At 49.5% G+C, this 25,621-nt stretch overlaps 2 protein-coding genes across 2 annotated transcripts; both read left to right on the forward strand.

Moving 5' to 3' along the window:
• The first annotated feature begins 1,372 nt into the window (after nucleotides 1-1,372).
• Nucleotides 1,373-6,709, forward strand: LOC142839241 (GTPase IMAP family member 7-like). Its single transcript, XM_075955229.1, has 2 exons — nucleotides 1,373-1,456; nucleotides 4,735-6,709. The coding sequence occupies exons 1-2, from the start codon at nucleotides 1,426-1,428 to the stop codon at nucleotides 5,640-5,642; spliced, it is 939 nt and encodes a 312-aa protein (XP_075811344.1). The 5' UTR covers nucleotides 1,373-1,425; the 3' UTR covers nucleotides 5,643-6,709.
• Nucleotides 6,710-10,750: 4,041 nt separating this feature from the next.
• LOC142839565 (GTPase IMAP family member 8-like) lies at nucleotides 10,751-24,485 on the forward strand. Its single transcript, XM_075955787.1, has 7 exons — nucleotides 10,751-10,883; nucleotides 12,709-12,798; nucleotides 13,848-14,723; nucleotides 16,220-16,262; nucleotides 17,322-17,434; nucleotides 20,133-20,180; nucleotides 21,635-24,485. Exons 2-7 carry the CDS (start codon nucleotides 12,756-12,758, stop codon nucleotides 22,519-22,521), a joined length of 2,010 nt encoding a protein of 669 aa, XP_075811902.1. The 5' UTR covers nucleotides 10,751-10,883; nucleotides 12,709-12,755; the 3' UTR covers nucleotides 22,522-24,485.
• Nucleotides 24,486-25,621: the final 1,136 nt, after the last annotated feature.

Below are 25,621 nucleotides of genomic sequence, written 5' to 3' on the forward strand. Positions count from 1 at the left end.
ATGTAACAATTTCCTCTGAATTGAAAGTTTCCATAGGGAAGGAGGAGGGATGCTGATAAGATCTAGGAAGTAAAACAAACAACAACAAAACAACTTACAAGACACAGGAAGATCCTGAAACTAACAAGACTCCTGGAGGTCCATTCAAGGTTGTGCTGGCCACAATACTCACTGGAAAGAGCAAACTTTTCTGAGGGATTGATGAAAAATTTTTCAGAGAGCCTCAGGAATGCAGCTTTCTCCACATGATGGGATGGGCTTTTTCAGTGAGGTAAATGCCTTTGAGTCATCTATACTCCTGTAGGTCAGTCCTTGCCCATCTTCCTGTAAGGGACCTTGATAAACTTCAATAAACACAACTAAGAGCTGTGATTGGAATTCTTCCTGTGATCTGTCATTGGTGCCCTATCTGGGGCGAATAAAGCTTTTGTTCCTATCTATCCAGGAACAGCCACACGCACAGCCTTCTGGCTGTTCTACTTCTGGGTACACACCTACCATAAATAAACAAGGATAGCAAGCGTAGAGATTTATATAACCCACAAACAGAGCCAGCTTCTCAAAAGACTAGAATAATTACACTGCAAGATGAAATCACTGGCGTCACCTGGACTGCCTTAAGTACCACAACCTGAGTAAAAGTTAAGCCTGGACCCTCCCCCAAACTGAGCCCTCAGCTCAGATGAGATGGTTAGATAGAACTTTCTGGAGCTCCTAGGATGAGTACACATCCTAACACATGTAACAGACAGTTACATGGAGATACGTAGGTGCACAATGGACTGATGATGGCTTCTAGGGCCAACACTTTAGGCCACTGAAGTAAATAGAAGACACCGGGCTGTGTTTAGTGCCAAGAAGACCCAGAGAGTCAGTTAAGTCGGAGCTGGGGAGCTTAGGTGCAACTCTGGCCCTGTCTCAAAGGGCACTAAAGGAAGTGCCTTTCTGTCTCCATGCTGACCAATCATTGATTAGGAGCTACCCGAGCATGAAGGATGACCTTTCAAGAGGTTACTGCTCAGGTCAGAGTGAACCTCAAGTGTGGCTAGGGCTGGTGGGCACTCATCTGAGCCCTACCAGTTGTTAGCAGTCCTCTCGGTTTGGAGATCAGGGCCACACTTCTGCAAAGAGCAGCATGCAGTCCTGCAGCAGATGATAAAGTGTCCTAGGCTGCATGAGGACCCCTGAACGGGGTTTCAGAGCCAACGCCACCAAACATAATCACTGTCTGTGACTCCATCTCACAGCAAGTCCGAAAGGAAGAGATTCACCTAGCCCTAAGCTGAAGGTTCAACCACAGCACAGAGCCGTTTCCTCTGTTCTTCAGACTGAAACCTGTTGCCCTGGCCCCACCCCTCCAGCTTCTACGCTCAGGGTTTGCAGGACTGCAGCAGGAGTGGCCGTGCAGCCAGCTTCCTCGAGGACATGTGGGAACCCAACGGTCCTGCAGGAGAAGGTGAGCCATGGGATGGAGGGCATAGAGCATGTGGGATGGGGGCTGGGTGTGATGGCCATGGTGCAGCCCAGGCACTCAGTGCATGAGGTTGAGAGGCCCTGGAAGGATGCTGAGACTGCCTAGTATGCGGTTCATCATCTCATGACTAACAAGAAAGACTTGCTTGATAGGAGGTTTCTACCCATGTCATTAGCTGCGGTTGTCAGAAAACCCATCACTTTTCCTCAAGATGTCACTGCTGCCTCTGAGGCAGATCTTCAGAACTAGGAGGCAGGTCACCAAGTGTGAATGTGCCCTAACTCCCTTCAATTGCCCACATCAAATCTCAGTGCACCAGTGACTGTCAGAGGGACATCAAAGTGGGCAATATTGAAATCCTGTTGCTGACTCCACGTCTGGGTCCACCTTGTGCTTCTCAGGAAAGAGGCCATGACCCTGAAAATATGGGGGCTGTAGTGGAGGATGTGAGCTCTAGATCAGGACAGGCTGTGCTAAAGGACCCGTGTGCCTGTAGTTCCGACTGAGCCTCTGAGCTGCAGTGTTTGCAGTCTGGGTCCTCTTTCATGGTGCTGGGGAATCCAACAAAGGGCCATGCACATGCTGGGCCAATGTTGTGCCGCTGAGCTATGGTTTCTGCCCTTCGCGAATTTTCTTCATACAAACAGCCTCACACAGCAAGTGCCTCAATCTCGAGTGGTGGTCACACTCAGCACTGCAGGCGACCTTTACAGAACTTGCCCCGTGGAGCCCAGAGCCAGCCTGACGGGTTGGTTGCACAGTCCCTTTACAAGTGGAGGGAACTGCATCTCAACAGGTTTAGGGATTCTCAAGAGTGGTCTAGGCCCTGATCTCTTTCTCTGTAGTCTTCTAGGGACTTTCTCTGTTCACTTCTGAGCTTCAGGTTATCGGGGTATTCCTAGAAACATTTTAGAAAGTTTTGAGATGAGTGTTTCTGTCTCCCAAGCTTGGCTTGTTAATATGAAAAAAACCTGAGAGATGGGTGGCCCTCACTTGTGTAGACTCGTGCACAGCTCCACTTCCTAGAGGGAGGGCTGTTCTCACCCCTCTTGTTCCTGGTGGCACATCTGGTGTGATGGCCACCAGCCTTTAGAATCATGACCTGAGGATGACCCAGGAAGCAATTACTTAGAGCCTGGTTATGAGGGAGTTTGATGGAGTCAGAGGGTCTTGGCCTTCAGTGCCTGCCATGGACAGTGTGAGTATGGGGCCCTAGGGCAGGTGTTGGGCCTGTTGGAACAACAGTTTTCTTACCTATAGAACCAGGAAAGAAATCGATTCCCATCCAGACTCCCACGAAGTGTGCACGTGGGTGGAAGCAGTGCATAGTGAACTGTACCTGGAGAATGCATACACACCCATAACTCTTTACTAGAGAGAATACTACACACGCACAGAGAAGCAGTGCATAGTGAAATGTACTTGGAGAATGCATACACACCCATAACTCTTTACTAGAGAGAATACTACACACGCACAGAGAAGCAGTGCATAGTGAAATGTACTTGGAGAATGCATACACACCCATAACTCTTTACTAGAGAGAATACTACACACGCACAGAGAAGGTGAGGTGCCCATTTCCCCACCTCCGGGTCCTGGGCAGTTGCTCTGTGACGTCCCATGGGACAGAGCACATCCTCGGTGTGCGTGTGAGTTAGTCCACCAGTCTCCTCGTCAGGGCAAATGGGATCATTCTTTGTTTTGCCTTTTATAGCTATCACTCCCACGAGCGAGATTTTCATTGTGTCCTTGGGTACATCCTCAGATTTGACATTGTGGTACCCTGGGCAAATCCTTCAGTGATGGCCTTTCACAGAGCTGTGTGGCTTGGCTTTCCCATCTGCTTTCTGACAGTTTCTGCCCTCCCCACACTGTACCAATGGAATGTGCTGCTGTTCATCCAGACTTCTGCTGAATGTAGGGATGAGAAATATACGCTGGGCTTACCCCTTATCTAGGGACCTTCCACTAAGTGATGGACCTTAGATACCAAGACCAGATCTCTTGATGGGCTTGCTTTTACTGCTCCGGCTTAGCAGGCAGAATCAGGAAAGGCACCCAGGTATCCCGCCAGCCTCTTGTCTTACCATCTACACTCTTTGTATGTGCATGCGTGTTTAATTCTTTGAGAATTTCATATCTGAGTACTGTATTTATATAATTTCTAGTGCTCAGGGTTGACTTTAACTTTTTCCCTTTTCAATGATATCGTTATTCATTATATTTGTAAATCATTTAGGCATTTATTCAATGCTACTTTTTATATGCTGATCCGTATACCTGCAAGGATCAGAATGCCGGGTACAGCCTAATATTTGATAGAGTATTTTATCTGCAGCTTTCCAGTGGACAGTGGAACTGTCTCTCTGTTTCTCGTTCTCTCTATTTGAGTTGTCTAATTCTTCAAATACTTAGGGAAAGTGAGGTGGAAACATCTGGACTCTAGTAGAAAAGATTTTCCCCACTAACTTGCTAGCTTGGGGACCCAGTGGATAGGATGGAGACAGAGAGAGAAGGATAAACATATGGGAAGCTTGCATCAGCCCACATATCCTACAATGTCCTACAATGTGAATTCGGGCTGTGGGTTATGGCAATAACTTCCTCTTCTTGAGCCCAGGCAAAGCCCCGCTTTGTCATAATGTGCCATGTTTATAAATTCCACAGGATTCTAGCTTGCTAATATTCTATTAGGATTTGGCAACGATAATTGTATGTGAGATTTATTTGCATTTTCCCTCAATCATTGTCAGCTTTGGCCAGTGAGTTTCCTTTGCCTCCCAGAAAGCATATGGAAGCTCTTTCCTTCCCTGGGTTCTGGAGAGTAGAATAGCATTGGAATTCTCCAGTCACCCAAGGCTCAATATCACTAATAAAATTGTTCTGAGACACTATGGGAAGCTGAGCATTTTGATGAGGGAGCCTAAGAAGTAATTTACAATGTCTTTCATGGTTCCCTGGACTCTCTCGCTGTCTGCATCCACGTGGTTCAAACCTGAAAGGGCATATTTCTGCACAGTTACACTTGTGATTTAAAATCCAGACATTAGCATCTCTGTTTTCTCCTTAGAGTGGGATGGTCACCTACATTCCTGAGCTAGTCAACTCCAAACACTTTGTGTTGCTAAACCCACAGGTATCTGCTATTGCCCCTGAGTTTGAGAACCTTTGCAGATGGGGAAGATCGAAAGGTCGCAAGGGTCAGTGTGGCTTCCAGTTTATCTAAACCATTTTCTTCCCTTTGACATGTGCTCAAGACCCCTGGAGTCCAAAACCTTCTGAGAAGATCATGGCTGAGCCCAGTGACAACTCTCTGAGGATTGTTCTGGTAGGGAAGACAGGGAGTGGGAAAAGTGCCACAGCAAACACTATCCTGGGGCAAAGAAAATTTGATTCTAGAATTGCACCCCATGCTGTCACTAAGACCTGTCAGAAAGCATCCCGCAAGTGGAAGGAGAGAGAACTCCTGATTGTTGACACCCCAGGGCTCTTTGACACCAAGGTCAAGCTGGAAACCACCTGCATTGAAATCAGCAAATGTGTCCTCCAGTCCTGCCCTGGGCCTCACGCCATCATCATGGTACTGCGGCTGGGTCGCTACACGGAGGAAGAGCAAGAAACTGTCATTAGGATCAAGGCTATCTTTGGGGAGGCAGCCATGAAGTACATGGTTGTCTTGTTCACCCGCAAAGATGAGCTGGAGGGCCAGAGCCTAAAGGACTTCCTAGAAAGTTCAGATACAAACCTAAAAAGCATCATCAAGGAGTGTGGCAACCGCTGCCTGGCTATCAACAACAGAGCAGGGAAGGCTGAGCAGGAAACGCAGGTGCAGGAGCTGGTGGAGCTGGTTGAAGCCATGGTGCAGAGCAATGGCGGCGTCTACTTCTCTGAGGCCATCTACAAGGATGCAGAGCAAAGGCTGGAGAGCCGAGTAGCGCTCCTGAGGCGACTTTACACTGAGCAAAAACGGAATGAAGTTAGAATAGTAGAGGAAGAGTGTGCTCTCGGGAAACTCAGCGCTCAGGAAAAAGAGGAGGTGGTACAGGCAATTAGGGAAAAATATGACCAAAAGATAAGACAAGAAGCAGAGAATAGCATACTCAGCCAGATTGTTGAAGGAATTAAGAAAATTCTTTTGAAAGTGTGGCATATTTTTCGTAAGTAGTCTGTGTATTTTTTCATCCATTCTAAGCATTTCTTCATCTCTCTCCCTCCCATCCTCCCTGCTGTCCCATTCCTTCAGCCACCAGCAAACTTCCGAGATAGCAGAACCAGGAATTCACTGAGCCAGAGTGAAGACTCAGTGTCAGGCTCCCAGACCGGGTCGCACACTCTGCACTCAGCTCCCTATGCCTGCCCTGCCCTCCCCACTCTGATGGACTGAAATGCCTCTGTAGCCATGGCCCGAAATCCACACTGCTCCCTATGCCTGCCCTGCCTTCCCCACTCTGATGGACTGAAATGCCTCTGTAGCACGGAGACGTCATTTTAGGAGCCCACTGCGTTGTCATAGCAGCTCTGCCATGTTGACTCACTGAAGTAGGGGCTCTGAATGTGCTCAGATGGGACTGTAAGAGGCACCACCTCGCATGTTCCTTTAAGGACTTGTCTGCAAGCCCTGCAGACAGAAGCCCTGACCCATCCACGGCTCCCACCAAACCTGCTCCATTCCCACTACACCGCAGTTCACTCTAGAGGACCCCTTGTTCTGAACAGAAGGCTTCCAACATAAGGCTACATAGCAAAACTCCAGACTGAGAAGACCTACATTGTAGTCTCAAGAAAGGAGGCCATCATGGCATTCCCCAGCCTTTGCAAAGCCCTAAAATTCCATCCAAACTTCTCTAAATCAGTCTCAAGCAACTCTACTGATATATCAAGGGTTTCTATGAAGTGTAAGGAAATTATCAAGGATTTCTATAAAGTATAAGGAAATTATCAAGGGTTTCTATAAAGTGTAAGCAATTAAATGCCAGCCTAAGAGTTTACCACTTACCTCCATCGGATGAGCACTAAACTCACAAGTTTGCCTGCAGTGGGTGATGGCTTAAATGCCTGCATCTTTTCTACTACACCTCTGCAAGCATCCAGAAAATAGACTCAATACGAGAGTGGGTTCTTATGAAGAAGGACATCACATTAACTCACAAATAAAGACTTTTAAAATGTGTTTGAGTGTTTTGTCTTCATGTACATATGTGAACCACATGCAAGCCTGGTGCCCATGGAGATCAGGGGTCAGGAGAGGGAAGAGGTCAGAATAGGGCAGAGGGCAGGAGAGGGTGGAGGTCAGAGGTCAGGAGAGAGTGGAGGTCAGGAGAGGGCAGAGGTCAGGAGAGGGTGGAGGTCAGAGGTCAGGAGAGGGAAGAGGTCAGAAGAGAACAGAAGGCAGGAGAGGGTAGGGGGGTCAGAAGAGGGCAGAGGTCAAGAGAGGGTGGAGGCCAGAAGAGGGCAGAGGGCAGGAGAGGGCAGAGGTCAGGAGAGGGTGGAGGTCAGGAGAGGGCAGAGGTCAGGAGAGGGTGGAGGTCAGAGGTCAGGAGAGGGAAGAGGTCAGAAGAGGACAGAAGGCAGGAGAGGGTAGGGGGCTCAGAAGAGGGCAGAGGTCAGGAGAGGGTGGAGGCCAGAAGAGGGCAGAGGGCAGGAGAGGGCAGAGGTCAGGAGAGGGTGGAGGTCAGGAGAGGGCAGAGGTCAGGAGAGGGTGGAGGTCAGGAGAGGGCAGAGGTCAGGAGAGGGTGGAGGTCAGAAGAGGGCATTGGATCCCCTGGAACTGAGTTATGAATAGTTAGTTTTGAAAGGTCCGAGCCATCATGTGGGTGCTGGGAAATGAACCCACTCCTCTGCAAGAGTAACAAGTGCTCTTCATTGATGAGCCATCTTTCCAGCCCCTAACTCACACAGAAAAAGGACCACCGAATATGTGTTCATCCACTCCTGAGCACTCATTTAAAGAGGTTTGTGCTGAGGAGGAGATGGCTGGCTGTGCAGCGTGAGAATGGCGCCCTGGAGCAGGCCATGGCACTGTCCCTGCCCAAGCTTCGTCCGTGCTGATCCAAGGAAGTGGCCACTGTCTTTACCTCATGACTCTCAAGAAAAGGACAGTGACCTACACCCGACATCACAGATGGAAAACTCACAAGAGACACATCTTTGTGCTTCCTGTGCTGGCAGCACCCGCCTCTCAGTGATGTCACTGTGCTCTCACAACTGCCTCTGGGGGTGTTTGGCTCTGCACCTGTCTCTCCTGTGAAACTTTGACAGCCAGCAAAAAACTGTCCGTTCATAGAAAAACCGTTTTACTTCCCAACGTGCAAAGTCTCGGGATTCAAAGCAAATTTAGTCCAAATTGACATGAAGCAGACTCTTCGCAGAGGAAGCAGGGGGATGACTGTGTGCATTCTGCATCCTCTTCCCACCACAGGCAACAGAGCCGCCTTCTCTGGAGAGCACCGCCACCCGGGCTGCTGCGGCGTTTCTTCTGGAAGAGTGGGTGGGGGGAGAGCAGCTTATAGCAACTGATCTTATTGTGAGAGTCTGGATATTTTCGGGGTGTGTTCAGATTAAAACCCTCTTAACTCATAATCCTCACAAAGTATGCCAAGTCTAAGCCTCCCCAAGGGGCAGCAGGCTAATGAAGCTTACAAGGGAGCCCTGGAAAACTCGTCAGCAACACGCCTTCCCATCTCGGCTTGGGATTTTAATAAATATTAAATCCATTTGATCTTTTTGCTTTGCAATTTTTATCGTATCTTTACCTGCGCCTCTTCCCTCCTACAGTATTCTGTATCATTTTGCCTTAACCAAGCCTGGAGGCCTGTGATGCAGGCCTGTGATGCCAGTCAGCTGGAGAGGCCGAGGCAGGCAGATGGCAGGCTGAAGGCATGCCTCAGCTACAGAGCAAATTCAAGGCTGGGTTGGGCAACTCAGTGAGACATCGTCTTCAAATGAGAGGTAAAAAGAGGGCCAGAGGGGCTGGAGAGATGGCTCAGAGGTTAAGAGCACTGACTGCTCTTCCAAAGGTCCTGAGTTCAATTCTCAGCAACCACATGGTGGTTCACAACCATCTGTAATGAGAGCTGGTGCCCTCTTCTGGCCTGCGGGCATACATGGAGGCTGAACACTGTGTACATAATAAATAACTAACTAAATAACTAAATCTTAAAAAAAAAAAAGAGGGCCAGAGATACAGTTGTTTAATGCTACAGCCCTTGCCTAGCATTATGTGCTAGGCCAAGGGTTCCATCCCCAGCACTGAAAATAAATATAACTGCTGCTCAAACGGTAGCTACTGGCCACATGAATGCATAGTTAATCATCTGAACTAAACTGTAGAGCATAGTCTCCTGTCACTCCAGTCACACAGCCAAACATCGGAGCCTCACGAGCCCTGGGTACACTGTTATCATCGCAGAATGCGCGATAAAGCAGAAATTCTTCACAAACAAGGGCTGTGCAAGAAACCACAAGACGGTTGTCAATAGTATCTTAATATGTCTGTGGTCTGAATCATTTCCCAGAATTGCTCTGCACCACAGAATAAGATGAACTGTTGTGAATCAGAAGTTCACAGAGGCCCTGCTGACTCATTTCAGCCTTGCTCTGGTCCTTCTTCCTCACTTCTCTCTTGTATGTGTCGACTTCTATGGCCACATGGCCAGGTGCTATAGGACACAGGGTCAAGGTTCCTTCTAAGTGTGGTGTTTCAGGGGCAAGACTGGAGAGGGTGGGCCAGGAAGAAGGTTCCTTGAGGAGGTTCCCACCCGTCTAGTGAGGATGAACCTAGGACCTCACACGTTAGGTAAGTATTATGCCACTGTGCTATATCTCCTGGCCCCTTTTTAGTTTTTATTTTGAGGCAGGGACTGCCTAGGTTGCCCTTAAACTCACAATACTTCCTGCCTCAATCTCCCTAGAGTTGGACATGTCTGTAATTGTTGGGGACATCTTTAAAGCTATGCTGAGACACAGGCTCAAAGGGTGGAATAAGAGAAATACCAGCTTGTCCAACCTATAGGAACAGCCCAGAGACTGGCTTTCCCTCCAACCAGCCCGCTGGCAGTCCCCAGTGTCTGGCTATTGCCTGTGCCCAGAGGTTGCATCTGCTGAAGAGAGATGCCTCTAGGTTAAGCGTTTTCTCCAGGGGAAGTTTACATTTAATAACCAGATGATAGAGTTATAAAATCCAATCCCCTCTTCTTCAGTCTCAAGATCAGTACAAACTGTAGAGTGCCTTGTGGAGTCACCATTTGTTGTGACTGTGTCTCAGTCTAACTTGTCTTTGCCCAATCCTGTTCTTTCCTTCCCTTCTCAGCCATAAATCTCAAGACGACTCCCTGGTGGCTCCTTTCATCACCGCTCTGTCTCCCACCTCAACAGCCCATAAGCTTTGGAACCCCATCTTTACACGCATGCACACGCACACGTGCACAAGGATACATACACACACAAATACACGTATAGGAACAGCATATTTTGCAATACTAATATATCAAAAGAAAAAAATCATGTAACTATTCCAATCACCATTAAAACACATTTAAAAATAGCTCACACCTCTGAATAAAAAGTGTTTACTTAGTGAAATAGGAATGAATGAAGTCTGCATGCAATGATTTAAAAATTAATCACTAATAGCCAATATCAGCCTCAGTGATATTTTTAAATTTTTCTTTTTTGTTTACTTAAGTACTGGGCATAGAACCCAGGACCTTGGGTATTCTAGGTAAATGCTCTATCAATGAGTTACACCCCTAGTCTTTGGTGTTTTGTCTTGTTTTGAGATGAGGGTCTTTTTTTTTTTTTGAGACATGGTTTCTCTGTGTAGCCTTGGCTGTCCTGGAACTTGCTTTGTAGACCAGGCTGGCCTCGAAATTACAGAGATCCACCTGCTTCTGCCTCCCAAGTGTTGGGAGTAAGCCATGCACCACCACACCTGGTGAGTGTTCTTAAGTACCCTAGAATGCTCTTAAATTTGTCATCCTACTGTCTCAGCCTGGAAACTAATTTATAGTAAGAGAAATCCTTAAAGAGCAAGAGAGAACTGAAGATTAGCAGGAACCAAGTCTAGGACAGAGTGAGACCTCGGAGTCCTAAATCTTCCTTCCCTCCTTTGGCTATGGCAGCGTGTTTGATGCTACTGACCCCGCTGGACACAGACACCCTTGGTCACAGTGCTTGATTCTATAGGGAAATGCCAAGACCACAGCTGCATGGCAAATGTTTCTGTCTCTTTAAGCCGTCATCATCCGGCCTTTCTCTGGGTTTCCTGATCTCGGGGACCCAGGCCGCCCAGTGACTTCCTCTCTGCTAAGCACCGAAAGACCAAGAGACCTGTTTACTCATGGCTGAAGGGAAGGCAGGAGTTCTCTGGGGCTTCTCTGGGCCACTTTAAAGTCTGTCACCAAGAAAGGTGAGCCTGAGCCTGTGAGCAGGGTGGAGAGGGGGCTGGGCTGTGAGACCAAAGTGTCTGCTGCCTACACACCGGCATTTTACAAAGCACTACGCAGGAGCATACCCTGCAAGCGCATGCGGCGCAGGCAAGAGCCGGCGTCCAGACGCCTGAGGGGTGGTCTGGGTTTCAACTTGAGCAAGTTCAGAGGAAGTCTTAGGAGTACACAGATTTTTGATGGGCAGATCTTGTTTCTTCCCAAACTTCGTTCATACAGTATGAGAAACCTATTCTAGATCCCATTCCAGGAGCAAAGCGCGGTTTAGAAGATACCATTCCTCAAACTGCACATTCAACAAACGCAGAAGATGCTTCTATGTCTCTATAAACCATGCCTTCAAGGCCAGTCTTGATGTGCCAAGTCTGCGCCCCTCTGAAGTCTCTTAATCTCACACCTGTATGCGTGTGCATGGGGAAGGGGCTCTAACACACCTCAGAGGAATGGAACTTGGTCATCAAGCCCTGTCCCCACCTGTCATTTAAACCTTTGCTTCCTGAATGAAGTTTGTCCCGCTCCAACTATAGGGACCTCACAGTTTTTTCATGTCTACAGTGAGGAGTTGGAGAAATAGCTCATTTTCAAATGCTGGGTGTGGATTAACCTCATGAGGAACGATCCACTTGTTCTAGCAGAACCACTGAGGATGGGTCCAAGAGATGCGATGTCCAGGGGAACACCTAAATATTTCCGAGAAACACCAAGGCAAGAAAGAAACTAGATAACTCCTGAGCTCTCTTAAGCATGTAGAACTGTTCTTGTTTTATATTCCCAGATAATAAAAGCCATTTGTCACCCAAGATTTCATTCATTTTTTTTTCTCTTTGGCTTCCACTCTGAGCTCCGGGGAGTCCTGGGGGCCTGCCCTGGCCTCCCCTGAGTCCATGCACACAGTTCATTTCCCCCAGGACAAGGTCTTCAAGCTCCTGCAGAAGTCTTGTTCACTGCTCTCAGTCTTGTGGCTGCTTCTTCATTTCTGCATCATTTGTGGGAATTTGCTGATTTCCACACCCAGAACAGAGACACAGAACCACAGAGTGAGTTCTACTAAAGGCTTTGGGGAGAGGGAAGAGGTGTTAACCCAACCTATTCCCAAAGCCCCTCTAGGGAGACAGGGTGTTGAGTTATCATCTTCCTTTTTCGTGTGTGTGGTGCCCACAGGGGGGAGTGTGGGAGGAAACCCATCACCTAGAGTGGAGACAAAGAGACAGATTCTGAAATGATGAGAAATGAAGACAAGCACTCAGGAGAGAATGTGGGAGCAGAGCTCTCGCCAGAGAAAAGCCAGCGAGGGCTGGAGAGACTGAATCTGGGGTCTGTGCAGTCACAGACCGAGGCCTGTTCACTGGAAATGAGGCTGGAGCAGCAGACTGAGGGGACACCGTGCTTTGTACTTAGGGACTCCTGGGACCAGGCACACGTGACCAGAGCGTGCTTGGCTGTATCAAATAACTGTGCAGTCAGAACATCTTTGGTGGAAGGGAAGTTGCTTAAAGAGAAGGGCTCAGAAACTCATAAGACAACTTCATGGAGCTGGTTCTTCCATCCATCTTTACTGGGCTCAGGAGAGCAAGCTCAGGTTGTCAAGCTAGCACTGCAACCATCTTTCTGGTCCCCCCAGAAACTATTCTTCAAAAATCCAGATGCTCTCGATAAGAAGGAACAGCAGATTTTCCTGTGGTGGACAAAGGCACCCACCATGTCTCTGCTCACCTGGCCCCTAAAGCCTTGCTTTGCATTGCTCTTTAGACTTAGCCTGACATTGTGGCTGGTTTTGCCCGTCTGCAGGAATGAGCGCATGAATGAGGAAATCGTGACTGAGAGTCCTGAGAAGCATGGGAGGAAGGAAGATGGCAAGAGACGAGGAAAGCACCTATGGTAACAGCCCTTCTCTCAATGCATCCCGGCTGGTGTGGGCGCTAAGGGTAGGAAGTGGGTGGAGCTTCCTCAGATCTGGGAGCCCCTGGGATGAAACAGCAGAACCCATTTGACTGTGTCTCTGCCCCTGCCCTGCTGAGAGAAGCTCACAGCTTTGACCCCCCTCCTCCATCACTGGTTCCCACAGCATGAAGGAGGATCCTAAACCTACTCTGGTCTTCACAAAAATGACACAGAGGATGGGAAACCCAGGACTAAAGTGAGCCTCACTTACTAGGTCTCCAGTGTTAGAATAGAGGGCTAACTGCATATTTAGTATTTGGGGGGTCGGGGAGATGACTGTGGGTAAAGGCACAAGCAGCCAGGACAGATGGGTTGACTTCAACCCTTGTGCCCACCGATGCAAGGAGGGAACTGAGTCCTGAAACTCGACCTTTAGCCTCCACAGGACACAGTGATATGGCGTCCCCATAGATAAAATGTAACAAAATATTATCTAAAGCAGGGCTTTCTCTTTAAGGAGCCAGCTTAAGACAAGAGAGGAGAAAGAGGGAAGCAGGTGAACTCTCCTCTCTAACAGCCCAGGGAAAGGCCCACATTGTCTCCACTTCCATAGGAGAGGTGTGCCCTAGCCTGAGCACTTCCTGCCCTTACACAAGCCAAGCACTTGGTGGGCTGCCATCCAACCTGTGCCTGGGGCTGAGGGGCTCCCCTGTGCTTGATGACCAGCATCTGTGGGGGAAACATTAGGGTCAAATCAGCATCAGGTCGGCCTGCGTGTGCAGGACCTGAGATCCTGGTAGACCCAGGAGTTATAATGGACTCTTTCTGAAAGGCAGCGGGAGCATCTACAGGTGCAGAGAATACAAGGGCAGAGAGGGAAGACGGAGAGGAGCCTGAGCTCTGAGAGCCCAGAGCAGATGGGCGCACCAGCTTCCAAGGGGAGCAGGCACTGCGGTTCGTTCCCTTTCGGGCTGAAGTTTAGAACATAGGCGAGTCCCAGGGAAAAGCCGTGTCTCTGACTCAATGTTGCCCTATCTGGTCCTCAGGCTTGGAGATGGATTCACAGGTCCCAAAGGGGCCCCCACTGAGGCTCATCCTGGTAGGTAGGACCGGAACCGGCAAGAGTGCCACTGGTAACACCATCCTGGGCCGGACATGCTTCGAATCCAAGCTGGGGGCTGTGCCTGTTACCAGATCCTGCTCCTGGGCCAACAGGAAATGGGCCGGCTGGTATGTTGAGGTGGTGGACACCCCGGATGTCTTCAGCTCTGAGGTCAAACAGACCGACCCTGAGTGCTTGGAGACAGCCCACTGCTTCCTACAGACGTCGCCCGGGCCGCACGCGCTGCTGCTGGTCACCCAGCTGGGTCGCTTCACCACTCAGGACAGCCAGATGCTGGCCAGGGTGAAGCGGGTGTTTGGGGAGCAGGTAATGGCGCGGACTGTGGTGGTGTTCACTCGCAAGGAGGATCTGGCAGGAGAGTCTCTGCAGGATTACGTGCGATGCACAGACAATCGCGCACTGCGGAAGCTGGTGGCTGAGTGCGGGGGCCGCGTGTGCGCCCTAAACAACCGAACCACTGCCCGCGAGCGCGAGGCACAAGCTGAGGAGCTGCTGGGCCTGGTCGCTGGCCTGGTGAGGGAGCACGGGGGCGCGTACTACTCCAATGAAGTGTATGATCTGGTGAGGACCCTGCGGGGCTCTAACCCCCAGGACCAAGTCAGCAAGGTGGCAGAGATGGTGGCAAGACGCATGCAGAGGCCCCTGCGCACCAGGCTGCTAACTGGGCTGTGGGACTGGCAGAAATCTTACAGGAAGAGCTGGAGACGGGGCGTGGCTATTTTCCTGGGTGTGGCCTTCCTGATCTACCTGCTGGTCTACAGAAAGGCGCCTCAGACCATTGGGGACCAGAATAGCAGATAATGCTGGTCTTAGAAGATGTTTTAACTAGGAAGAAAATCTTTTAAAATAGGAATACTTAGATCTCTGCTCAGAGCTCGCAGTACTGCGGGAAACACAATATCAGCTTTGCAAAGGCTTCGGAGGTGATGAGTTTTAATTTTAACTATTTGATTCAGAGTTTAAAAAAATAAAATTTGTTTAACTAAAGTTTTCCTTTAGACCTTTTCATCATCCCTGTGGGTCATTTTCCGCTTAAAACAACAAATACTCCTGGTAGTTTGTAAATGGGGACAAAATCGCAGTACAAAGAGAACAAGCATTTTCCTTTCTTTTTAAAAGTTATTCTTTGGTAATTTCATATAATAAATTTGGGTCATATTCTTTCACTTTCCCCAAGTCCTCCCAAGTCCCCACCACTTTCCTCCTCTCAGAACTTCATTTTTTATTTTTTGTTTGTTTTATGTCTTAACAGCAGGAAGCTGGATTTGTTGGCCAATACTCCTGAGCATGAGGCCTGCCCTGGGGTGTGGCTGATATACCCAGTGTCACTTCATTGAAGAGAATCCATTTTCCTTACCCCGGGAGTTATAATTTGTGACTAGTTTCTTGGTTGGAGGCATTTATGTCTGGCTTGCACTTGCTCGGGTGTTGGGCATGCCGCCACAGCCTCTGTGATCACGTGTGCACCTGCCCTGTTGTGTCTAGAAAGTTGTTTTCCTGAAGTCACCCAGAAGCTGAGGCTCTTAGGGTCCCCCTGCCTTCCCTTCCACAGAGATCTCTAACAAGATGGCGGCCAGGAGTTTCTTCCCTGTGCTCAAACCAAAGCCCAGGGTCTGGAAACTGGCTCCCTAAATAACAGTCATGAGGACAGAAGGGTCACTGCCTGCTTTCTAGAGAACACAGGCACATGGCTTCTTTGGGCTTAGTTTGTTTCTCTGTGAAAATAGATATCGAGTTTGGAAGCTATCAAATTTTTTTCTTTTTTTTTTTCTTTAAACAAAGGGATTATTTCACGATGGGCTTGATGGCACATGCCTGCCACTCAGGAGGCAGAGGCAGGAGGATCAGGTGTTCCTAGCTCAGGGACCTGGGTTCAATTTCTAGTTGGGGGGGGGTGTCAATGTGTGAACTCTTGACAGTTAGGTTTCTGATAGATTCTGGCTTTGTCTGGAGTTACAACTCCAGGAGGGATCAGGGTCTGTTGATTTCCTTCCCACCTCCCACCCTGCCCTAACAAACCGAACCAAATTCACTCCAGTGCTGTCTGCTAGGTTGAAACTACATGAAAATGTAAAAGCCAAGGGGTGAATAAATATCAAAACAAGAAAAAACTCTAACAGGAGCAGAACCATCCCTCAGAATTCTTTCTCTTTTCCTTCCTTCTTTCGTTCTTTCTTTTCTCTCTCTCTTTCTTAAAAAAAAAAACAAACACCAGAAGCCCTTAGACCCCTTTGTCCTTCCTATCCCCCTTTGCTTTGAGACGTTTATCTTTTTAAATCCTTTTTTCCTCTCCAGGTGAAGAGCAGAAGGAGCTGGTGGAATGCAAACATCAGGGAAGGTCAGACCCTGCTCCTCAGGGACACGGGCTCTAACTTAGGTTGAAGCCCTCTCCTCCCATCGCAGACCTTCCTCTTGCCCGAAGGACGTGGGGAGCTCATTTCCCTCCGGCTAAAGACACAGCTGGTCACTACCAATTAGGAGAAAGGACAGTGACACTAATAACGGGGCCACCACATCCTCTGGAGGAAGAGCTACGGCTAGGCTGCCTTCTAACTCAAGGCAATCCTCCTGCTTCAGCTCCCTGACAAACAATGATAAGAAAAAGCCACCATGCTCAGCTTGAGTTATGTCTCCTCTTGAAAATGGATGCAGAGGGCTGCACCTATCTGGTTTTAAACTCTCCCCACCACCCCACCTCACTGCAGTCTCTTAGCGTGTCACCTCCTCAGCTCCCTTGAAATCCTAGTATCCATAATCTAAAGCCAAGCACACTTCCTGTCAACAGAAAGCATCATGGGGGAATTCTGAGATGAGAACCACCTGCATAAGCCAGAGCTGGGTTTTATGCTCAAGATTCAATACTTAACAGGTGCAGTCAGGTAAAGAAATGCTCCGCACAGCAGAGAAGAGGCAGTCAGCGCCCAGTCTCATGTCTGAGGTCAGATGCTCTTTGAGGGGGCTGTCCAGGCCCTCTGGGACCAGCAGTGCTTTTCTGCCCCCGTTTAGGGGACCCGTCTAAAGACAAAGTGGTCACGTGGTGCCCAGGGTCTTGGGGGCGAGCGGATGCTCACCTTTGAGCTAACAGGGGGAATCCAGGGCCCAGCATTTTCCAGTCTTAAGAGGGTTTTCTGGAACCTGGGGGACGGGGCTGTCCTCCATGCCAAGCTTCTGACTACCAGTGCTTTGTGTGCTCAGACCTTCCCGAAGAGGAAATGAGTAGGGCAGGGCGGCCTGTCAGCTTTCCACAGGAAGCGGCCATTTACCACGGCAGCTCTGCTGTGTTCTGGCGGATTTCAGGTCAGCGTTCAAGGCCTTTTCCCCGACTTTAGGGGAGAGCCTGCGGGGCAGTGGCCTGTGCTGCGTCACCGTGTTTTTTCTTCTTTTCCTGACTCTGGAGTTACGGCTCTGCGAGTGGCCTTTCTGTGAGAGCATCATCCAGCAGGCACAGGTCCTCTGCCTGCCTGCAAGTGACTCACGCTGGTGACTGGAGGCTGAGCCCTGCTGGCCCGGGTAAGGAGGAGGCTCTGACAGCCACTTGGGGACTGGGAGGACCAACGGGGACGTTCTGCTCCTCTTTAGCGGGCCCTCAGGCGAGCTCTGGTACTTTGGGTCCCCTGGACAGTGAAGTGAGCATCAGCGACAGCACACGGTGGGGCAGAGCCCTGAAATTTCCATGTCATCATCCCCAGACCCATGGGGATGCTGGAACTTTCCGCCCCATTGCCTGCGCCTTTCTGAAACCCTCAGTTTAACAAAGCTGAACCAATGTTTTTTCCTCTTCTACAGGAGGGAAATTAAAGTCCCAGCTCCCATAGGTTTTTCCCAAGATCCCCAGCAGGTGGCGAACCCTTCTCCATTTTTACCTCAGACTCCTCAAAGCCCACTCAGGTCAGACAGGCTTCACCCCTAGGAGGTCAGCATGGGGCCTTAAGGCTCTACAGACCAGAGTGGAATCTCCGTGTTCCCTCCATCATGATCCAGTCCTCCCCTAGAAGGCCAGTCAGTGAATTCTATCTCCTGACCTCATTCTGAAACCACCCTAATTCTTTCCAGTCTGCGTAGCCCACACGTTTCCTATAACACAGCCCAAGACACTGTGGCAGGCCAACAGCCGTGAGTTCAAGACTCCTGTGAGCGCTCCCCTTGTTAGCTGAATCTTACGGGAGAGGGTGGTTTTCCTGGACTCTTGGTCACCAACCTGCTCTGTGACTCCAGGACCTGGATATAAAGGTGAGGGGAGAAGCCGATGGGTGGAGCAGATGTCACAGAAGATGTTTTTGTTTAATTTAGTTGTGTCAGAGAGTGCAGCAAACACTGGTGCTACGGAACTCTTGTAGAGGCAGGAGGTCAGCTTTCTGAAGCAACTTCTGCCCTTCTACTTGGTGCAAACAGCATCTTTCTTGTTGCTGCTACACCATGGGCTTGCTGGCCTGACCACTTCTGGCCATGTCTCCTCTCTTCACCGGCTGCCTCGCTGTGGGAGACATTGGGATTGCAGATGCAGGCAAGCATCTCCAGCTTTTCACTAGCGTTCTGGGCCTCAGAGTCAAGTCCTCAGCTTGTGCAGCCCTTGCTCTGCCCCTGTGTCACAGCTGCCAGCCTGGTTCTTGCGCATCAGGAAGCCAGAAAGACCGTCTCTCAGAAAGTGGCTCCCTGAGCTGTGTTCTCACTGCGGGGTAAAATAAAGCATCCTGGTGAATCAGCTCGGCTGGCTTCAGACAAGAATGTTCATTTCGTGTGTTAGCTTCTGCCTGCTCCCTGAGTGACACCTGCCCCCTGGTCACCCACTGCCGCTCACACGCTGCCTGCCAATCTCCCGTGGCCTCTGCACCCACCTCCGAAACTGGCAGAATTTTCCTTTTGGAGCAGAAATCTATGTCCATTCTTGATCACCCCACTGTGTGTGCTCTGCAGGCTGACAGCCACAGCATCAGTTCCTGTCCCTCGCATGCCCCGCCCCTCCCCTTCCTTTTCCTAGGCTGTTGTCAGTCTCTCTCCTGTGTGACCATTTCAGTGTCTTCTTCTCATGTGCCCTGTCTCATCTCTGGGCATGTGGGCATTGGCTCATATCTGGCAACGACTTTGTCCTTTAGTGGGACATATGTCTCCTGTAGTCCGTCTGATTCAGAAGCTTCCCCACTCATGTTGCTGAGTTGGGTTGTGACAGCCACATTGCACATAAGCCAGGTTCTAACGAAATCCTTCAAAACAGAACAGACACCCCAGGTGGGTCCAGGACAGCAGGCTTATTGATTTATTAGGGGTTATCTCCCCCAACTCCCCATTGGGTGAGAAGTCCAAGAGACACAGGCAAAAAGAGCTATTTGGGGAGAGTTAGCTATAAGGCAAATGTGTGACTCTGGGCAGCCTTGCCAATCCTCCTGCCCTCCTTCCTCTCAGGTCAGTTCTTGGAGGAGTCGCCATCTTCCCAGGGAAAGCCTGTTGTATTTGTCTCTTTGCCTCTGGAACATTTTCCCACGCTGGAAATGCCCTATACTTCAAACAAACCAATGTTATTCACAGCACAGCAATTATTTTCTCTATCCTGGCAGGTTCATCTACTTTGGTTCAGGTTTTTTAAGTCTAGTTCTTGCCCATAACAGAATGCTCCACATATTTTATACTTCCAGCTTGGTGGAGTGTAGAAACCCTACATCTGTCTTAAGGCACCGCACTACAGGACCATTTGCGAGCCGGGCAAGGGCCTGGAGATTGAAACACACAAACACTCACAGACTGAGACACAGGTCATCCTCGAGGCCAGAATGCCCCCTTTATTGTGGCCAGGGGCAGCTTATATAGGGATCCTTAACAGATAGCCACGCCCCAGCCAAACCCACCAGAAACCACTCCCCTGCCATCAGGAACTCCTGAGGTTCTCGCGCTCAGAGCAGCTGCAAGCATTACAAGTTGTTTACCAGAAATTCAGGATCTGGGGTTTCACAGCTCCCAACAGTGGAGAAGATCATTCGTTCATCTGCAGGAAACGCCTGCTTCCCCACGAGTGAGGAGGAGCAATAGCACACTGTGCTGCGATGCCCCTGCCTCACTCCAGCCAGTTACTTACAGATGTTTGCAGTCAACATAGGCGCGAGAGTTAGCCATGGAAATGGCCATGCGAGGACAGTTACCCCGAGCTACCTGAGTCAAAGCGCCTCACCAGTTCCCACGTGGACATGACTTTAATTCTTTCCTGTTTTGGTTCCAGAAGAAATGGAAGGCCTCCGGAAGACCACATATGGAGCCATAGTTGAAGGTAAGAAAGCACCAAGGTCCTGAAGGGACCGAGACCCAAAACACGTTCAGACACTCAAGATCAAGAAGGAGAAGACAACTGCCGTTTGTTCCCTGTGTCTCCAGATCTCTGTGTCCAAGGCACTACTGTGTTCATGTACACATACATACACACAGGCATACACACAGGCATACACATACACACGCACAGAGACACACATGCACACAGACTCACATGCTTGCAAACACACACATGCGTGCACACACTCCACGGTGACACTCTCCTCCACATGATGTGGTGAAACGTGATTCTGACACACGTTCAGGGTTAGAAGGGCCTGCAACTAAACAGCGACAGAGTTTCTCTTTCTTCCCTCATCTCCTCTCAGCTGAGAGAGAGAGAGAGAGAAGAAGAAGGAGGGAGGGAGGGAGAAAGGGAGGGAGAGAGAGAGGGAGGAAGGAAGGAAGTTGCCCTAAAGTGATTATGTTTTACAGAACCCCCCCCCCCCCCATAACACTAAGGGAAATTAAAACCAGCACAGAGTAAAGGGAATCAGCTCGATTTTGTTTTCTGTGATACTGAGAATTGAGCCCTGAGCCTTACAATGTTGGATGGGCACTCTACCACTGAGCCACCCTCAGCTTTCCCCCAAATGACAGATTTTTAGGAGTGTACAGGGCACTTAAAACTCATTTGGACTCACGGGACAGCCCCGGATCCTCACCCCTTCAAGGCTGGAGATCTGAGCTCTTGTCTTCATGGTGTCCCTCCATCGCTCCTCTTGTTACAGGCCCTGGGCCACGCCCAGGAATAGATGTCTGCTTCCGATTCTAACTGTCTTCTCTCCCACCCTTCTGCACCCACCCACTTTGTATCATTTCCCTGATGTTAACTGTCACTGTCCCCCACCTCAAATCCAAGTACCCCCTTTGCTTCCTAGGCTAATCCAGCTGTCTCTGAGTGTGAGCCACAGCAGCTCTTCCACCTGGAGTAACCTCCGGGTGAGGGGGCGGGGATAAGATGAGCACATTCACACAGTATGTCTGGAGCATCGTGGGTAAAAGAGGTGGGTGTCAGCCATGACTTCATCTCTGCCTTCTCCTTAACTAACGCATACTTATTTCACAACCAGTTTTCTGGGGAGCTGCCCTGAGCATCCTCCAGGGGAGAGCACAGGGACCTTTTCTTCAGCAACGGCACATTTGTTGTGGTCCAGATGGAACAGAGCCTCTCCTTCCTGTGGCAGTCCCACTCCCTGCTCCCCCCTGCTCATGTGTCCTAGAATGGGCTCCCAACAGGGACTTCATGAAAGCCAAGGACCACTTAAAATTACAGGCAAACAGTTGGGAGCATTTGAATGGCACCTATTTTTTTCTGGAAATGTGGACAATTGATTTCAGGAGATATCAGCAAGGACCCAGGACGTCAAAGCCCAAGACTTGCTGAGTGAGGCACAAACCTACTTTTGTCCACAGGGAGCGGGGAAGCCTACTGTGGAGCAGAAGCAGGCTGCCTGAGGATCCTCCTGGTGGGTAAATCTGGCTGCGGGAAAAGCGCCACAGGGAACAGCATCCTCTGCCGAAAAGCATTTGAGTCCAGGCTCAGAGCCCAGTCAGTGACCAGGACCAGCCAGGCAGAGACGGGCACATGGAAGGGAAGGAGACTGCTAGTGGTAGACACGCCCCCCATCTTTGGGTCAAAGGCCCAGAACCAAGACATGGACAAGGACATTGGAGATTGTTACCTGCTGTGTGCCCCAGGACCCCACGTGCTGCTGCTGGTGGCCCAGCTGGGACGCTTCACAGCTCAGGACACCCTAGCCGTGAGGAGGGTGAAGGAGATCTTCGGGGCAGGAGTCATGAGACACATGATCGTCCTCTTCACCCACAAGGAAGACCTGGCAAATGAGACTTTGGATGAGTTTGTGACCCACACTGACAACCACAGCCTGCGCAGCCTGATCCACGAGTGTGGGGGGAGGTACTGTGCCTTTAATAACAGGGCCTCAGGGGAAGAGCAGCAGGGACAGCTGGCAGAGCTCATGGCCCTGGTGAGGGGGCTGGAGCAGGAGTGTGAGGGCTCTTTCCATAGCAACGATCTCTTCCTTCATGCCCATGTGCTCCTTAGTGATGGCTGCAGTGAGTACCAGGAAGCCTACAGGTGCTATCTGGCCAAGGTGAGGCAGGAGGTGGGGAGGCAGAAGCAGGAGCTGGAGGAGCAGGAGGACAGCTGGGTGGCTAAGATGCTTTGCAGAGTCAGGACATGCTCGTGCTTCCAAATCGCAGCAGCCGCCCTTCTTATTGGGTGTGGTTTGATTTTTATTGGCATTTCAATTAACTTGTATGTTAACCGGTGGAGCTGAGCCTTTTCAGGTGATTTCTGCCATCAGCGCCCTCTCCCAAGGTTCGCATTCCTGTCTGCACTGGGGTACCTCAGTTTCACGCTCATCTGAATCCCTTGAATCAAGTATGAAAGAAAAAGAACATATTTCTTAAGTCGTGAGGGTGAATCAAGTAGTTCCATCAGAAAGGCCCGGGTGCTAATATTCAGGCATCTGCCCTGGCCAGCCCTTAGGGTCCTGACAGGCTGCTCCTCAAGTGCACCCACTAAGAACACCCCCATGCACATTCGCCATGTTCCCTCATAAAAGTCAAGCCTCGTCCACCTTCTGTCTCCTTCTCTTCCACCACTCTTGTCCCCAGGGACCAGTCTCTGGCCCTCTCTCTGCCCCCTTTCCTGACCCTTCTTTCCTCTTCCAATAAATCTCCACGGTGAGCCCTGCTGTTTGGCTTTACTCCTTCCTGCTGATTTTTAAACTATAATCTTGGCGTCGGACCCGCAGCAAGCTCTTCTGGGCTTCCTCTTGCCCACTGGCAGCCTGAGGCATGCCGAGACCCCAGATCCCGGTCCACAGATGACAGCCTCACTTGTCCAACTAACAGGTTGCTGAGCCCCGCCTACCATAATGGGCGTGATTGGTGAGCCTCCCCTTGTCTGGCCATTCCACAAGAGTGAGGATTCGTCTCTCCGCCCTGGTTTCTCACCTCTGGAACAAGCCCTGATATCAGGCAACCCACGTGTCTCTGGGTGCCATGGCCCCTGGACCTTTGGGTGATGACTCACTGGCCAGCTTCTGCCTTCTCAATCAATCACCTCAGAACTCCTGAACCCTCTGTTCATTTTATCTCCTTTTAGACTAAGAAAACAACATGCCTCAAACATTTTGGGTTGGTAAGGACTTTGTATGATGATAGAAATGTAAAGTTATATGTGTTTTAACTCTGGTTTAGAATATACTCTATATCGTGATAAAAATTTAAGGTTATAAAAGTCTATTCAGAAGGTAAACTATTTGAGAAGAGGAAAGATATGAACAAGAGTGGGGAGGGATAAGAGATGGTGTTGGGGACTGAAAATGAACAAAATGTATTATAAAAATGCATGAAAATGTCATAATAAACCAAGTATTATGTATAAGTTATATATGCTAATAGGAACAGCAATAATGAAACTTTAAAAGAAGTTAAAAAAATTAAGGTCTATTCAGATTAACAAAAGCTGACTTAGAGATTTACACCTAAGTACTTACGTCTTTGCCAAGTGTTCCACACCAAGCTTCCAGAGAACTTAAATAAGTGATGTCATATGTTTGATAAATAAGATTTGATTAACAAGATATATATTCTATAATGGAGTGTCTGGTCTCCCGAGAGGGTCCTTTTCCCAGAGCTGGGCATTTGGGCAGAGGCCCCCATGGCTTGCCAAGGGCAATGCTGGCCTCTGTGCTCCTTCAGTCCCTGCTCACAGGCCCCCTTCTCCTGTTTCCCTGTGGCCCTGGTGATCTCTCCCGTCCCTTTTCCTTGTCTTCTCAGGAGACAGCCTTATGAGTGTGGCACAAATTTGTTCTGTTCCACTTTTTACTATTGACTGCCCTCAGTCATCAACCACCTGTCTCCTGGTATCGGATGGAAAGAGGGTGTGAGCTGATGCTGTGGGGATGGGGAAGGACCAGGGGCTTTCAGGTTTGTTTATGTGAAGACAGGAAAGCTTAAGTGCTGACAAGGAGAAAGCCATCTGAGATGTATAAAAGATGTTCCAAAACATGTTCCAGATTTCTCTCGTGCGCTCTGTTACTGTTCACAATCTTGACATTAATTGATGGAATTCTGGTAAGCTATCAGTCTAGCTCTGGAGGAGCACTAAACATTATACTCTACCACTATAGTATCACAGCCACAAGCTCAGGGTTTCAAATTCCCTTTGGTTGCTTTCTAATGTGTCTAAAACTTATCTCTGCGTAAATTCAAAGTTCTCGTGAGCTCCAGGGAGTCGCCTTAAACCCACTTCAAACAGCATTTTGCCAGGTCCACGTGGTGCCTGACTGTTATACAGAGACTGGACAGTGAAGTGAAACAGACAGATACCCCAGGACATGGCCAACACCCCAGATATCCCAGGTTCCCCAAAGATGACCGACGCCCCCCCCCCAGGTCAGCAGGAAGCAGTCTCGAGAACACGGCATCCTCATCCCTGCTACCCCTTTCTAACTCCTCACCTTTTTATAATAAACAAGAAGGAGGAATGTTAGTATTCAGGCATCTGGACTGGCCTGCCCTTGGGGTCATGACAGGATGCACCCTCAGCTGATGGAGGAAGGTCATTGGTTAAAAAATAAAGAAACTGCCTTGGCCCATTTTATTGGTTGGAACATAGGTGGGTGGAGTAAACAGAACAGAATGCTGGGAGGAAGAGGAAGTGAGCTCAGAGACGCCATGCTTCCCTCTCCCGGGCAGACGTGATAACTCTGCTCTCTGAGGCAGACGCGATCAAGCTCCGGCCCAGGATGGACGTAGGCTAGAATTGTCCCTGTAAGTGCACCTCAGTGCTACACACTTTATTAGAAATGGGCTAGTCCAGGTACGAGAGTTAGCCAAGAAGAGGCTAGATATAATGGGCCAAGCAGTGTTTAAAAGAATACAGTGTCTGTGTAATTATTTCGGGGCATAAGCTAGTAGGCGGCTGGGGTGCTGGGGACGCAGCCACGCCGCTCCTATTACAACACTCAGCTGCAGGCACTAAGAGCACCCTGTGCACATTGGCTAAGTTTCCTTATAAAAGGCAGGCCTTATCCACCTCCTGTCTCTTCCTCTTCCACCACTCTTGCCCCCAGAAATAGATCTCTGTCCCACTTTCTGCCCCCTTTTCTGTCCCCTTTTTTGTCCCTTTTCTCTCCTCTTCAAATAAGCCTCCCATGTGAGCCCTGTTGTATGGTGTGACTCTCCCTCTGTTTTCAAAACTGTAACACTGGGGACTTTCAAAAAGGAGGGTGTTTGGACTGTGTAGCAATGGGCGTGTCTCACCTAGTGCCCCACTTCCTACAGAGGGGATGTTAACACACAAAGCTGAGGACAGAATCTTATTTTAGTCATAAGTCCACCCTGATCTCATTAGAGCTGTAAAAG

This window comes from Microtus pennsylvanicus, chromosome 21, assembly GCF_037038515.1.
Source record: "Microtus pennsylvanicus isolate mMicPen1 chromosome 21, mMicPen1.hap1, whole genome shotgun sequence".
Taxonomy (NCBI): domain Eukaryota; kingdom Metazoa; phylum Chordata; class Mammalia; order Rodentia; family Cricetidae; genus Microtus; species Microtus pennsylvanicus.